At 44.6% G+C, this 13,696-nt stretch overlaps 2 protein-coding genes across 5 annotated transcripts in view; one reads left to right on the forward strand and one right to left on the reverse strand.

Moving 5' to 3' along the window:
- Positions 1-1,623: 1,623 nt before the first annotated feature.
- brn (beta-1,3-galactosyltransferase brn) lies at positions 1,624-3,097 on the reverse strand. Its single transcript, XM_037435679.2, has one exon. The coding sequence runs from the start codon at positions 3,095-3,097 to the stop codon at positions 1,718-1,720; it is 1,380 nt and encodes a 459-aa protein (XP_037291576.2). The 3' UTR covers positions 1,624-1,717.
- Positions 3,098-3,128: 31 nt separating this feature from the next.
- Positions 3,129-13,696, forward strand: part of LOC119187558 (retinoic acid receptor RXR-alpha-B) — a 123,666-nt gene continuing 113,098 nt past the window's right edge. For 3 of the 4 annotated variants that reach the window (XM_075878686.1, XM_075878687.1, XM_037435697.2), the window contains exons 1-2: positions 4,144-4,526; positions 9,441-10,108. In XM_075878686.1, coding sequence (XP_075734801.1) covers positions 4,144-4,526; positions 9,441-10,108 — 1,051 coding nt within the window. Of the gene's footprint in view, positions 3,268-4,143; positions 4,527-9,440; positions 10,109-13,696 lie in introns of those variants that run through there. The other variant, XM_037435698.2, reaches the window with a different exon arrangement.

Genomic DNA, 13,696 nt, shown 5'->3' on the forward strand with positions numbered 1-13,696 from the left:
TAGGTAGGCTTGCCTTAGGCACTCACGGGAATACACCAAATCAGAGTGTACAAGGTGATATGGGATGGACATCATTTGAGGGTAGGAAAGCTAGCAGCAAAATAAAATTTGAGAAGTGATTGAGAGAAGTGGGGGAGGAGCATTGGGCTAGGAAGGTTTTCAGCTACTTGTACATGAAGAATGTCGATACAAAATGGAGGAAGCGAACCATAAAACTGACGGGTAAATACTTAGGAAACAGCAGGGGGCCACACCAAAAAGAATTATCAGTTAAGAAGAAGGTGAAGGAAGCGGAGACTGATATGTGGAGAATTGACATGATTAAGAAGTCCGCACTAGAGATCTATCGAATTTTTAAGCAGGAAATTGCCAAGGAAAGGATCTATGATAATACTAGGGGTAGTTCTCTACTGTTTGAGGCGAGGACGGGAATATTGCGAACCAAGACATATCGGGCCAAATACGAAGGGGTAGACACGGGATGGAGTGCGTGTGGAGAGGAGGAGGAAACTGCCGAACACTTGATAATGTTTTGTAAAGGGCTTCACCCTATAGTTCAGGTTGATGGCGCAGAGTTTTTCAAAGCACTGGGGTTTAGGAACCAGGAGGGCAAAATAGACTTTAAGTGGGTAGAATTAACTAGAAGGAGGTTATCTGATTGGTGGCTAAAGTCAAGGCATGAGTGAAAATTAAACCCTTCAACCTCACTATTTAAAGGAAAAAAAATTTAGTTTTTGGTTCACTAAGTATCACAGCTTGGTGACGTTAGCCACCGCCCGATCTAAAGGGTACAGCCATATCAATCCATTCATCCATCCAGTGCACTATTGTTTTTCTTCGGGCAGCTCAGTGAACATCGCGCGAAGGGTGAACAGTAGTTCACTATCCTGGTCGTTCCACAAGTTTTTTTTTCAGTATAAGAGGAGGGAGTGATTCAGAATGTTGTAAAAAACGGCACAAAATACCTCACTTCGACATAGTAGCTCCCACTCACGTTATTGCGAATCCAGGCGTCAAACACAAGGTCTACATTAATTTGAAAACAGAAACAGCAACAACAGAGTGCGAGCTTCCCCTACATAGGCGCTTCCTATTTATTTCACTGGGACAGCCTTTCGACGTCATGGGCGAGTGAACTACAGTCAAATGACCCCGCAAAAACCGAATCGAGGGTCGGCATTCTTTTCTTGTATATTCAATTTTATAAGTCGAATAACTTGAGACTGCGTGCCGTTATCACTGCAGCTTTTACTGCATTAATCTGTCTGTACTTCAGCCTACACTACCGACGAATAAAACAAGGGGGGTTGAATGGTGTTGGAGGGCCCCTTCAAATGTGTTTTAACATATAATTCTGGTCAATGCATGAGTACTGCGTGTCGAGAAGTTTAAGAATTGACTTGTGCACATTGATTCTCTACCGAAGGCGAATGTCACAACAGCAGCCAACCACTTGCTTCAGTATGCAAACACAAAAAGTTGAAGCTGAATACAAACAATGCAATGACAGTTATAGAGTCAGCAGTAATTTTTGTTCTCCACCAAAACAAAGCACAACTACGATGCATTTCGCAAGTAGTACTACATGCATCATTTTTCTCACTTGACATTAATGGACATTAGTCAGCAAACAGAACAGCCAACAAGAATTTATTGTCGCAGTAAACAATAAAACACAGTCCAGAGCTAAGAAACAGTTTCATTGAAAACCTATGTGTCATGCCTGGCCACGACTCTTCTGCTGTTCCCAAACACGCACCAATAATTCAGGATCACTGAAGCCATGAGCAGCCACCAAGCCTTCAAAGTCTTGTGGGGACTCGGGCCTGCCCCAGAAACGGAATGCGTCGCTATGCAACGGCTGTAGGCCGGCTTTCCGTGCCACAATTGCTAGGAATATGTCGTCAAAACGGAATGGGCGCGTATACTGGGCCACTTGGTACAAATCTACCAGAGCTGGCTGGGACAGCACAAATGCGCCCGCTGTCACGTAAGGTGGAAATCGCGAAAAAGGGTACTCATCCAACGATAAATACCATTTGCTCCAACGATGCCGCATAGGTCGGGATCGGGCGAACACATAGCCTGCCCAAAGACGACCATCTCCAATAAATGATGCAGGTGTGTTCTCTTCTTCAGAGTCTACGGTCGACAAGCCCCACGGATTTCTGATAAATTTGAGCAGATTTTTCACGGAAACGTAGTAGTCATCGTCTACACACAACACGAATTCAGCTTTCCGACAGTGTTCAAATGCCCACCGGAGCCCCATCATAGTTTTGATAGTGTTGTTGAAATAGGCATCAATGAAATCTGCCTGAATGATGTCTCTATGACGCGCATACTCGGCGTCAACTTCGTCTTGTGTCTCCGGCTTGCCAGCACCAAGCATGAAAATGCGCCGTATGACGACGTCTGAAAAACGGGACTCGAAACCCCAACTCCGACGGATGGCATCCCGCTGTGCTCTGTGGTGCAGCGCAGACTTGACAAGTAAAAGCAGTCGCACAGTGCCGTTGACGTCCGCACACTTGCGGTCGTTGCGAATTTTGAAGCGGTAGCTTTCGTAGGAGTTGATAGGCCGGACAGCAGGCGCGCGACCATCCTCGAGAGCACGCAAGAGTTCGGGAACATCCACTTCAAGTGGGTACGTGAACTGCGAGTAGGGGGTTTCCCAACACATTGTGTACAGTCCAGTAATTTGGACGAGTAATACGATTGCAGACGCGATGATGAGCCATTTAAGTTTAGGCGACTGCAAAGCCCGAAACAACCTAGCACGTCGGATCATGGGCGTCATACACTCACTAATGGGTCCCGCAGTCACCGGCACCGTCTTGACATCGCCGCAGTTGAGTATCAAATATGCAAGTTGTTTCCGCACGGGCTTCACAAACGTAGAAACCGCTAAAATTGAAGCGCTTACAAGGCCAACGCGGTAACCCAACACAAAGACACCTCCGAACACAAAACACGCCAGAACTGAGCAACGCACACACGCATCCCATGTAAGCGTCATGCCGCATGCCGCGGCCGCACCTACGTGAAAGATAGGGGCACGGAGGAAGGATAGGGGCGCATGCTGGCAAAGTCTCATTATACTTTCTCCAGATGGCGCCACATCGACCCACAATTCCGTTTTGATGCCGACGACTGGTCACTGTGACGACCCTGCAACTTAATAACTCTGACTTTCGGTCAGCAAATTCAAAACGAGTATGTCTACAGATTGAGCTCGATCCGAGTACATGGCCACACAGGAGCGAGGTAAGACTGCACAAGCCGTTAACATTTGCCGCTTGTAGCAGACGCGCTTTTCCCTGTTATTAGGTTCACTGACCCAATAGTGTCGGGCTGATGTCCTTCAAGGGCGGCGGTCTATTGTTTACCAAAAGCGTTTACAGTAACTTGTAACATCACTTATCGCCACCGTATACTGAGACAATGGAGTGTGCGAGCAGCATATAAGTGTGGTTTCTCGAAATTTAGGAGCTGCGAGTACGCACATTGATTACAAGCAGCAAGTGTTAACGAGAACTCACTCGTACCCTTCATTGCAGGATCCCCAATCCCTTGCATGGAAATCCTTCCTTGCTTATGCCTGAAGTACGTCTGTGCGCACTCGGGTAAACGGAGTATTTGCGGCACGAGCGCGCGCGTGTGCAGAGAGCGGGCGTTTGTTAGTGGCGCTATGCTCGACAAGCCCGCCTCGCAGCGCGTTGCTGCCGCGCGTATTCACGGTCGAGGAGTCAAAGACGCGCGGTTTTCACCGCTGGGCCGCCGTTGCGTTCGTCACCTTTGGCGTGCCTCCCACGGGGGAGAGAGTCCGGACAGCTGCGCAGCGAGGGTCGGGTGTACTACCTGTACACGGTCGCCACTCAAGGACAACCGACTAGTCCCGAGCTGCGTCACTGCGCTTCCCCGGTGCGTGCGGCAGGCTGCCACTCATCGGCGACTAGTGGTCGCACAACTCTTGTGATTCAGTCGCGGTTGTGATCTCGTGAACCCCGGTCTCAAGGTCAAACCCGAGCGTCGTCGACGTGTGCTCGCGGCCAAGGCCGCCTCGTGGCGCCTCCCCAGCTTAGATCGCGCTACGGAGTGCAGCAGCCGGTTCTCGTGTGCGCACCTGTTGCCGTCGGCAGCATGTACAAGAAGGAGCGGCCGAAGCTTTCCGTAACTGCTCTGTTGTACGGCTCTGCGGGGCCTGCGGCCTCGTGGCCGACGCGACCGCTGCAACCGCCTGATGTTTCTCCCCCGGGCATTCGCACAGCGCCGGGCTTGAACGGCGGGACCTCCAACGGAGTCTCGAGCAGCCTTCCGCCGCAGCCGTCTTTCCTGCTGAGCGGCTACGGCGCACCCTCGGCCAGTCGATCCCCGTTGGACGGTCGTCAGCTGAACAACGGACCACCGGCCGCTCCGCAGCAAGCAGCCACGCGTTATCCTCCCAACCACCCGCTGAGTGGCTCCAAGCATCTCTGCTCCATTTGCGGAGATCGGGCTTCGGGAAAGCACTATGGCGTGTACAGGCGAGTGATTTCATGTGCATATTGTTCGCTTCAAGTTTGAAGTGCACAAAGGTTAATCTGTATGTGCCTTCAGTTTCGAAACCACTTGGTTGCCAGCTGAAAGCACCTGTTTCACTTCGATGGATTTAAAACTAGCGAGAAAGTAGCATATGCAAAACAATGCCTGCCGGTCAATTTATACCAAGTATCGCCTTTTGTGCTGCAGTGAACTTAAAGAGTGGCCACCTACTTCAGGCCAACTCTCCACTTGGATTGATTAATGGGAGAGTACCATACCATTAAAAGCTAGATATGTGAAACAAAATGTGGAGTGACCACAACCCCTTGAGCGGCACTGGCTACGTTTGTGTATGGAACATGTTTTTGCCAGTCATGTTGACTTGTGGCCAAAAAAGAGCAAGATACATTGCTCATTAGACAAATTGAACCCTCTGCGTAGTCATGTCTTGACTTCACCTCAGTGTGCCTCATATGGCTGCAGCCAATCGCTTTCCTGAAGGCACAGCGATGTTCGATAGGATGTTTGACATGCTGCGTTCTGGAACCAATGTTGAAATTCTTGAACTAATGCAGCCGAAAACTAACTGTGCACACATTCCGAGCCTATAATTTCATTCTTTTTTGTCAACATAGAACATAACTGTGCAATGATGAGGTATTTATTTATATGCTAATAACTATTAATTACTGAACTTGTACAAAACAATATATTACTTCATTTTCTTGTGTTGAAATCTTATAAAGTGCTTTGGAATTAGATAATGGAATTGGACACATTCGTTGACAGTGCATTATAATTAATTCATTCATTTAATAATACTGCTAGCCCTCAAAAGGGCAGTTACAGGGTGGAAGGTACACATAGTTTTTAGACAATATTTGCTGCAAAATTTTAGTGATGCTTAGCAGGGTTGAATACAAATGGCAGTAAATATATATACAAAAAAAGACAAAAGCATACAAGAGAATGTACAAAGAGCAGGGTAGAATGCATCACGTTTAAAAAAATGGGAAAAGCATAGGCAGCATCGAGCGACAGTTAAAAGCATATGTGCAGAATAAAAGCTATATGTAGCCACAACGTCATACATGGAAAAGTCATTTCACACTTTCTTCAAATGACATTAATGAAGATCATCTGATACTGGATTCAGGTAAAATATTTCATTCGTGCCTGACGGAAATAGTGTGAGGAGCTCACTTTAAACAGTTATGTTCCAGACTATCTGAATGATTCAGGTAGTCTGGAATATAACTTTTTCACAATAAAGGTGTGCAATAGCCCTACATCCTTGGGGCCCTGAAACTAATGATGGGTCAAAGTTGTGGGAGACATGGCATTTGAAGCATCTGTTGCTTCATATTGCATGTTTACTTTAACTTGCACTCTAACGTTTTGCATATTGTTTACAGAAAGGCTCATGCAAGTGACATTTCACTAAGTTATTCGAATAAATTTTTATTACTCAGAATTTACAAAGAGTATACGACATGCCACAGATTATAAACCTACTAATTGCTCGTTGTTATTATGATGTATTATTAGGAATAGCAGTGTGCCTATTCACTTGTGTTATCTACCAAGCTAGAATTAACTTACATATACCCTGCTCTTATCAAAGATTTTTATTGAGTCAGTTATTATTTGCATCACAGCTTTTGATATATTGTTCTATGTGAGGATATTCTTGTGCAATATATTTTTTAAGCTTTGTTGTCATGCAGCAAAAGACAAGGGCACCAGAAAAAAGATTGGCCCCGTATCTGCATGGTAATGTGCAAATGTCGTCGAAGGACGATAGTCATGTGTGAAGAGAGTGAACAAAGCATTAATTTGATGTTCTGTGCAAGAAAATCGGTGAATGGTATTCTGGAAGCGCTGCGTTAGAGTGTCTTGAGCGTGCAGCGAAGGGGAACGAGCGCATCCAGTCATGTCACACGTGAGACATGAGCGCTAGCTGGCAGTTTTCTTGGAAAACGTAGCGTGCAGCTCTGAGACGGGTGCGTGCCCATCTCATAGGCGATAAGGTGTAGAATGGAAGGCGACGGATAGGTGCCGCCACCGTATCGTCTTAGCAAAGCGTTGGAAACACTTGCTTCTTCGTGCAAGCGCAGCATGATAAGCACTATGGTCGTTAGAATTACTTATGTATGCCTGTTCTAGTAAAAGACGCACATACAGAATATATACATGTTGTTATGGTGCCTCAGATATGTGCAATAATTGCTTTTTATTTGACGATCGCACAAGTATGAACGCTCAGTCTTAAGCAACATTGGTGGGCGCTGCGGATGGGTTGGGCCGTTTGGGGCATTGGCTGCTGCCGTTCAGGGTACTCAATACCGTTAAGGGTGGACAAACATACAAATGTACAGACAGACAGACCGAAATTTCAGTATCGAAGGTCCCCAAGAAAGACAATCGTCTTTAAACATGGACGATACACAGCACTGTGTGTCTTCATTCTTTTCTTTCTGGTGTCCTCTACCTTGCAAGAAGCTTATGCTATGACCCACTACCAACAGTCCCACGTATCCACTCTTAATGCATAGTATATCTCCAAGGTTCTGACTAGGTAGGACAGCCAGACCTAATGAATCTGACTGGCTTATCACGTAAAGCAAATGATTTTATGCCCCTCAGTATTACTTCTGTGTATTTACCTTGTGTTGGCAAATTAGCTTCAGTTAAGTTACTCGTAAATTCTGATTTTGAGTTTTCATGCAGATACTTAAAGAAGTCACATTATGCCTCATTTTGTTATATTGATTGAGGGTGATTTCACACTTTATTAGTGTTTATTTTGCCCATTCTTTCTATTTACCTAATGATTGAAAAATTATTGCAAAGTGCTCACATTGAATATCAACTTAGCATTGTGAGAATTATTGTTGGTGCTTCGTTGTTTACAAATACTGATTGCATTGTTTTGCTTTCCTTCTCACGGACTTTGCTGTTGTTGTTGGTTTTTTTCACTGTATAGTTACTTAGGTGAGACGTTAACTCTCAAAGGATCATGGAATGCACGCGGTCTGCACCAGCTTCTGGTTCGACTCTCCTTCTGCTGTGTCACTCATTAGGTATCGGCAAATGGGTATTGGTGTCGCTCGTTTTCTTCATGGCAACCCAATGCGTATGCTGCAAATTTCCAGGACTTGTTAGCACAGTCGCACCTACGACTGACCACGAAAGGGAAGCATGCACTGTCATTGCCAAATAATATTTTCATTAGAAGCTGCAAACAACAGACTGTACGGGCTATCACGATTCTGTGTTTTTTCTGAATAATAAGTAGTATGGCCTTTGTTGTCGCATATTTCAACAAATTTTACACTTGCATGTTAACAAGATTGTCCACAACAAGCTCATTTTTACGGGTTTTCTTCTGTCGGACGCTCAGCCATTTTTGCATTCGTAGTTACACCGCTCTGTCGCCGTCTCGGATTGTTGCGTAAACAGTAGCTTGTATCAATGTTCATCATGTGCAAAGGGTATCCTGTGTTACTAAATCTACTTATTCAGCGGTGACAGCCTGGCTCAATGTTCAATTGTTCATTCGTTTACTAGACCAGTACTGAAAAAAATCTTTGAAAGCGGAATGTGTTGGCGGGACTTTTTTTTTTTTGGTATGTCGAGCTTGTTTGGCGTTTCCGTATTGCATCTCGTTGGTTAACAGGCTGGCCGAGACGACGCTCGCCTCCTAGGCAGGCATCGTGTTTGTTATGCGTAGTTACCTGTTTTGCTCACTTGTGCACCAAATCAGGTATGAATAAATTGATAACTATGAAAGAAATGCTTGGAGGAACACTTTGAATTACCAGCAACACATTGTATACCTGCTTGGAAAAGAGGGGCGCTTTTTCTTGTCTACATAGCGTTACTGACACATCATTTTCTCCCACTGGTGCGAGGTTGTTGCCTTCAGAACTACCGCATGACTGTGTATACGTGGCTGCAGTTGATGTAATTGACAAATGCTGTGTCTGTTGATTCCGTGGCGTCACTGCTAGCCTGATGTGCTGCTGATGACTGCTGTGTCGAGCTATTTTCAGTACCAGGGTCAGAGCAAGCTGCACGTTGCACGGCGGCCGTGAATTTTAGCATAAACATGGTATGCTTGTCTTAGCTGCGTAGATAGTGATTGTGGTTGTGCTGATGAAAAACTACACTTTAAATGTATTTCATGCTTCTGCCTTGACGCCTCAGTTCCTCTTTCGTCATGCCAAAATGTCAATAGCAGATCTCGGAATGGAATCTTGGTTGCGGCTGCTACATTTCCGATGGAAGCGAAAATGTTGTAGGCCCATGTGCTCAGATCTGGAGGCACGTCAAAGAACCCCAGGTGGTCGAAATTTCTGGAGCCCTCCACTACGACATCTCTCATAATCAAATGGTGGTTTCGGGACGTTAAACCCCACATATCAATCAAAATGTCAGTGGCACATAGTCAACCTACCCTAGTTTTTTTCTGGGAGCCCCTGTGCGTAAATACTGAATGTGTCACACAAACGAAACTATTCATGCAGGATTTAGGACAAATATCACCCATTTGACACTAGGCATCCAAAGGGTCTCTTTGTTGCTGCAAAACCCACTTAAATTTTCTATCTTCGTTCCAAGCGTATCTGAACATCTTTTCCCATTTGGTGCTCGAATTCGAGCAATTGACAGAAGCACTACCGACGATGATTGCACGAGTGATTAGATTGCAACAAAATCGAAAGAAAAGACGTGCGCACAGCTCCAAAAATGCGGCCAGCGAAACGGCACACCGCAGATATCTTGAACCGGAAACCGATGCAGACGGTGAATCTCATGAGCGTTTGTGGGTTTACACCTCATTTATTCCTTCATTCACTCATCTATGCTAGTGGTGCTTGTGTTTATCTTCTTTGGCATTGTTCTGTGCACAGCTGCGAGGGGTGCAAGGGCTTTTTCAAGCGCACGGTGCGGAAAGACCTGACATATGCCTGCCGAGAGGAGCGCAACTGCGTCATCGACAAGCGGCAGCGCAACCGATGTCAGTACTGTCGCTACCAGAAGTGCCTCTCCTGCGGCATGAAGCGGGAGGCTGTGCAAGAGGAACGACAGCGCACAAAGGACCGTGCCGACAGTGAAGTGGAGAGCACAAGTGGTGGCGCACCCCCAGAGATGCCCTTGGAACGCATACTGGAGGCAGAGTTGAGAGTTGAGCCGCACACCGGCACCCTCTCCGAGAACGCCCAACAGCAAGATCCTGTTAGCAGCATCTGCCAAGCAGCTGACCGACAGCTGCATCAGTTGGTCCAGTGGGCCAAGCACATTCCACATTTCGAGGAGCTTCCCATCGAGGACCGCATGGTGCTGCTTAAGGCTGGTTGGAATGAGCTACTTATTGCTGCTTTTTCACACCGCTCCATAGATGTGCGTGATGGCATTGTGCTCGCAACAGGCCTCGTGGTGCAGCGGCATAGTGCTCACAGCGCTGGCGTTGGAGCTATCTTCGACCGGGTTCTTACTGAATTGGTAGCAAAAATGCGCGAGATGAAGATGGACCGCACCGAGCTTGGCTGTCTGCGTGCAGTGGTCCTCTTCAATCCTGGTAAGCAGCACCTTTATTTTTCCTTTACTGTTGTGCTCTCCTATCACTGATGTGCATTCCGTTTCAATTGGTAAAAAACATGACTGATCCCTTCTTTATAGGAGTTGGTATAAACACGAAAGTGAAAACTGTTTTCACAGTAATAGTGCTTATTGTGTAGTGATTTCGATCGTTTGTACAAGATGCATGCACACCTAGTGGCACATCGTCATTGTGATGGCTAACACCCAGGATGATGATTTAATCGTTACGGAAGCTGAAGTTGTTAACTTATATCTGGACACACACCGTATCATGAATCCTGCTCAAAGATAGCATTACAAGCACAGCTGGTACGGGATGTGCTCTTCTTCAAAACGTTTGCTTTGATGTGCGCTTCTTCAAAGATGCGTGCCCCCGAGTAAGAGGGTAACCTACGCCTGTACTCATGCATACACTACTACGCTGTGCTTCAGCAACACAAGAAAAGATTCGTAGCCTGAGCCGTGAACGCATGCAGGCATTCCACGTCCTGCTGGCCTCTGTGTCGCCCCTACGAAGCCCCACATTCCCCCGTTGATATCGTTGCTTCTCTGCAGTGCTTACTGCAGCAGTTTTATTACTGGGGAGTAACGGTTGTTGACACGTCTAGAAGCGGTACTACTCCGGGAAAGAGTTATTGTATGCTAACACGAAGTAAAAGGCAAATAACATGACTGCATCTAGGGAGACTCCACAATACTAGTGAGCCCGTGTTTTTTTGCCATGGCCTTCGAGGTCGCGACCCGGCACACAATCTCGGATGCCATGCTTTAAGTATGTCATTAATGATTCATTCTCTATCACCACTATAAGTGTCATACCACATTACGTACTTCTTGTCACCGCTCACAGAGGGAAGCACCGCCCTTATAACTACCAGAGAGCAATGTGCAAGAGAGAATGGTCGAGCGATATAAGACATGTTAGTAGAGAGATGCTCATCTGCCTCATTAGCTCGACTGGTACAGCACAAGTCAGTTATTATGGCTGGCCAAGGAGTCTGAGGTTAGACTACTGGCGAAGGAAATTTTTATGCAGTTTTTTATTTCTCACTTAGTGACGTTCGTTTTAACAAAGATATATTCGTGAAGAAAATACAGTCGAACGCCATTTTATTATAAGAGACATTGATTTAAGAGAGAAATAGGTACAAGAGAAACCAGTTTGCTTATAGTAAAATACGGGTTGATAAGAAAATGCATACAAAGTACCTTGCTTATATGAGACATCTAATATAAAAGTCTAGAATTGCTGTCCAGAGCATGCCTCTGCACAGCAATTCTGTCCAGAGCATGCCTCTGGACAGAGGTTTAGCTGTACATCACTATATTCTTGGTGGACCCCGGCATAAAACACTGTTGTGTTTAAATAACATATTTTGGCTCTGTAAGAATAGATCTGTCGTGCACGCACTTTTCAGTGTGTTTGAATTACAGTTGAGCCCTGATTCACCGTCATCTGTAAGTATGCCTCATCACTTCTCAGTACAACTACGCTTCGCTAGTCATGACTGAAGGCTGCTGTTGACACTGTGAAGCTTAGTTAATACATACAGTATATGAAGAGTAATCGGTGTTTTGTAATAATGTTTATTTCTTAATATGACGCATGAGGTTGTAAATATGTGCTTTCATTTGTCACGCAATAAATATTGTCAATACTAACTGGTACTGAACTGAAAGCTGAGTAAAAGAATAAATGAGTGAATGAATAAATAAATGGCGTTTTTTTGGCACTGGTATTGTGCATTTCATAAGTCATATTTGTGATATAATGGTATTGTTACTAAGATATTTATAGGGGCCCTGAAACACTTTTTCAAGTAACCATGGAATGAATTCACTGGAAGAGTTTATTGCCTCACGAATTCAATGCCGCAAAAATTTTGAGAATCCGTCGAGTACGAGTGGAGTTACAAAAGTTTGTCGCATGCTGCAATTGCATTCTCTCTTCTTTCGTTCGGAGGAAAGCACTGGAAGCTAAGCAGTGAGGGATGACAGGGCTACAAAAAAACTTCTTCCGTACCTCGCGACCTTGAATGCTTGTTTCTTTTTTATTCTTCGAACGTGACTATCGACAGTAGTTTGAGCAGATTGTGTACATGTATATCAATCATGATACTCCACCCTCCCTCTTCTCATGCATATGCTTGTGAAGAGTGTAAGTAGAAGTAATCGCAGTAAAATACAGTATACGACAAGTAGAGTGACCGTTTGTAGAAACAACCTCTCGTCCCACCATGCAAAGCAGTGGATAGTTTGATATAGCCAAGTAATATTGAGCCTCTGTTCAAAAATGCAAATTTTTATAGTGGTCGTTAATCTGTAGCTTTGTACTACTGATCATTCTTTTTAAGCATAAGTTTGTGTGTTAGTTATGATGTACCTAGAGAAACAAAAGATGAAGATAGAGTGCATTTCTGTCACATGCACTCGTTTTACATCTTTCTTAGCCTTTTTGTGCCACAAATCTGAAACGGAAAAACAGTACCTTGGTACAATACCTTCGTACAATACCTTGGTCTGTGGGCGAGTTGGTCCATCACTAGAGGAAATTTAAAAGCACAAACCATTAAGACGAATTACATTTCTCTTGTATGGGTTTCCAGTCCAGTTGCATGTGTTTCATCTCTGTTGCGTACACTTTTTATGTTTCCGTTTTCTAATCATGTAGCAGAATAGAAATTTTCAGCACAGTGTTTTCAAATATAATGCATAATTAGATGTTGGATTTTCTGCTATTATAGAAGTAATTATTTAGGCAATCAGCTTTCACTAATCAAATAAACATTGCCAAAAAATAAATTTACTGGTATATGCAAGGTTACCACTAACAAAATGCTATTAGTTCCATCTTTTTGCCTCATTACTATTAATATTACCTTTGTCCCAGGTTTCTGGGAGACACTCCATTTGATTGCTCTGCTATTTATCTTAGATTTGTGCTGGAATAAGTGCTACTGCAAACTTCAATCATAATAGCAGAACCAGTCTAGTTGGAAACAATGCTGGGATAAGTATTCATCACCTAGTTTACAAAAGTACCTACTCTTTTTTTCAGCTTTCTAAAATCCACACCACATTATTGTTCGGACTTTTCAGTTATGCATCTGAATGAATTAAGGATGAGCTGTGGGGCTAAAGAACTGCCAGCACAGCAGCTATACTACTAAGCGATAAAGCATAAGTCTGAAGCAGCAAGTACAGAGGCTCATGCTTAATATGGGCAGAGATGAAATAGCTTAGTATATGATATAGACATCTGTTATCACATAAAACTTGAAATTGTCTTTACTCTGGTTACGTTGAATTGAAAAATTTGTACCTGCAATGATAATGTTAACAATGTGCCAGGAAAAAGAAAACTGTTCAATTGTATCTGTACAATATGCTCATAATGGTGGCTTTCATGATACTCCAACATTGGCTAGGTGGTGGTGTAGTCTGATGTGATAGCACATTCCCCCGATAACTGTTAGTAGCTGTTGAAGGCTATGTGCTCACACACTACATAGAAAGCTACTCACCTTTTTATATTCGAAGTGTCTGCAAGGGTGTGTAACAGACA

Source organism: Rhipicephalus microplus, chromosome X (assembly GCF_043290135.1).
Source record: "Rhipicephalus microplus isolate Deutch F79 chromosome X, USDA_Rmic, whole genome shotgun sequence".
Taxonomy (NCBI): Eukaryota; Metazoa; Arthropoda; class Arachnida; order Ixodida; family Ixodidae; genus Rhipicephalus; species Rhipicephalus microplus.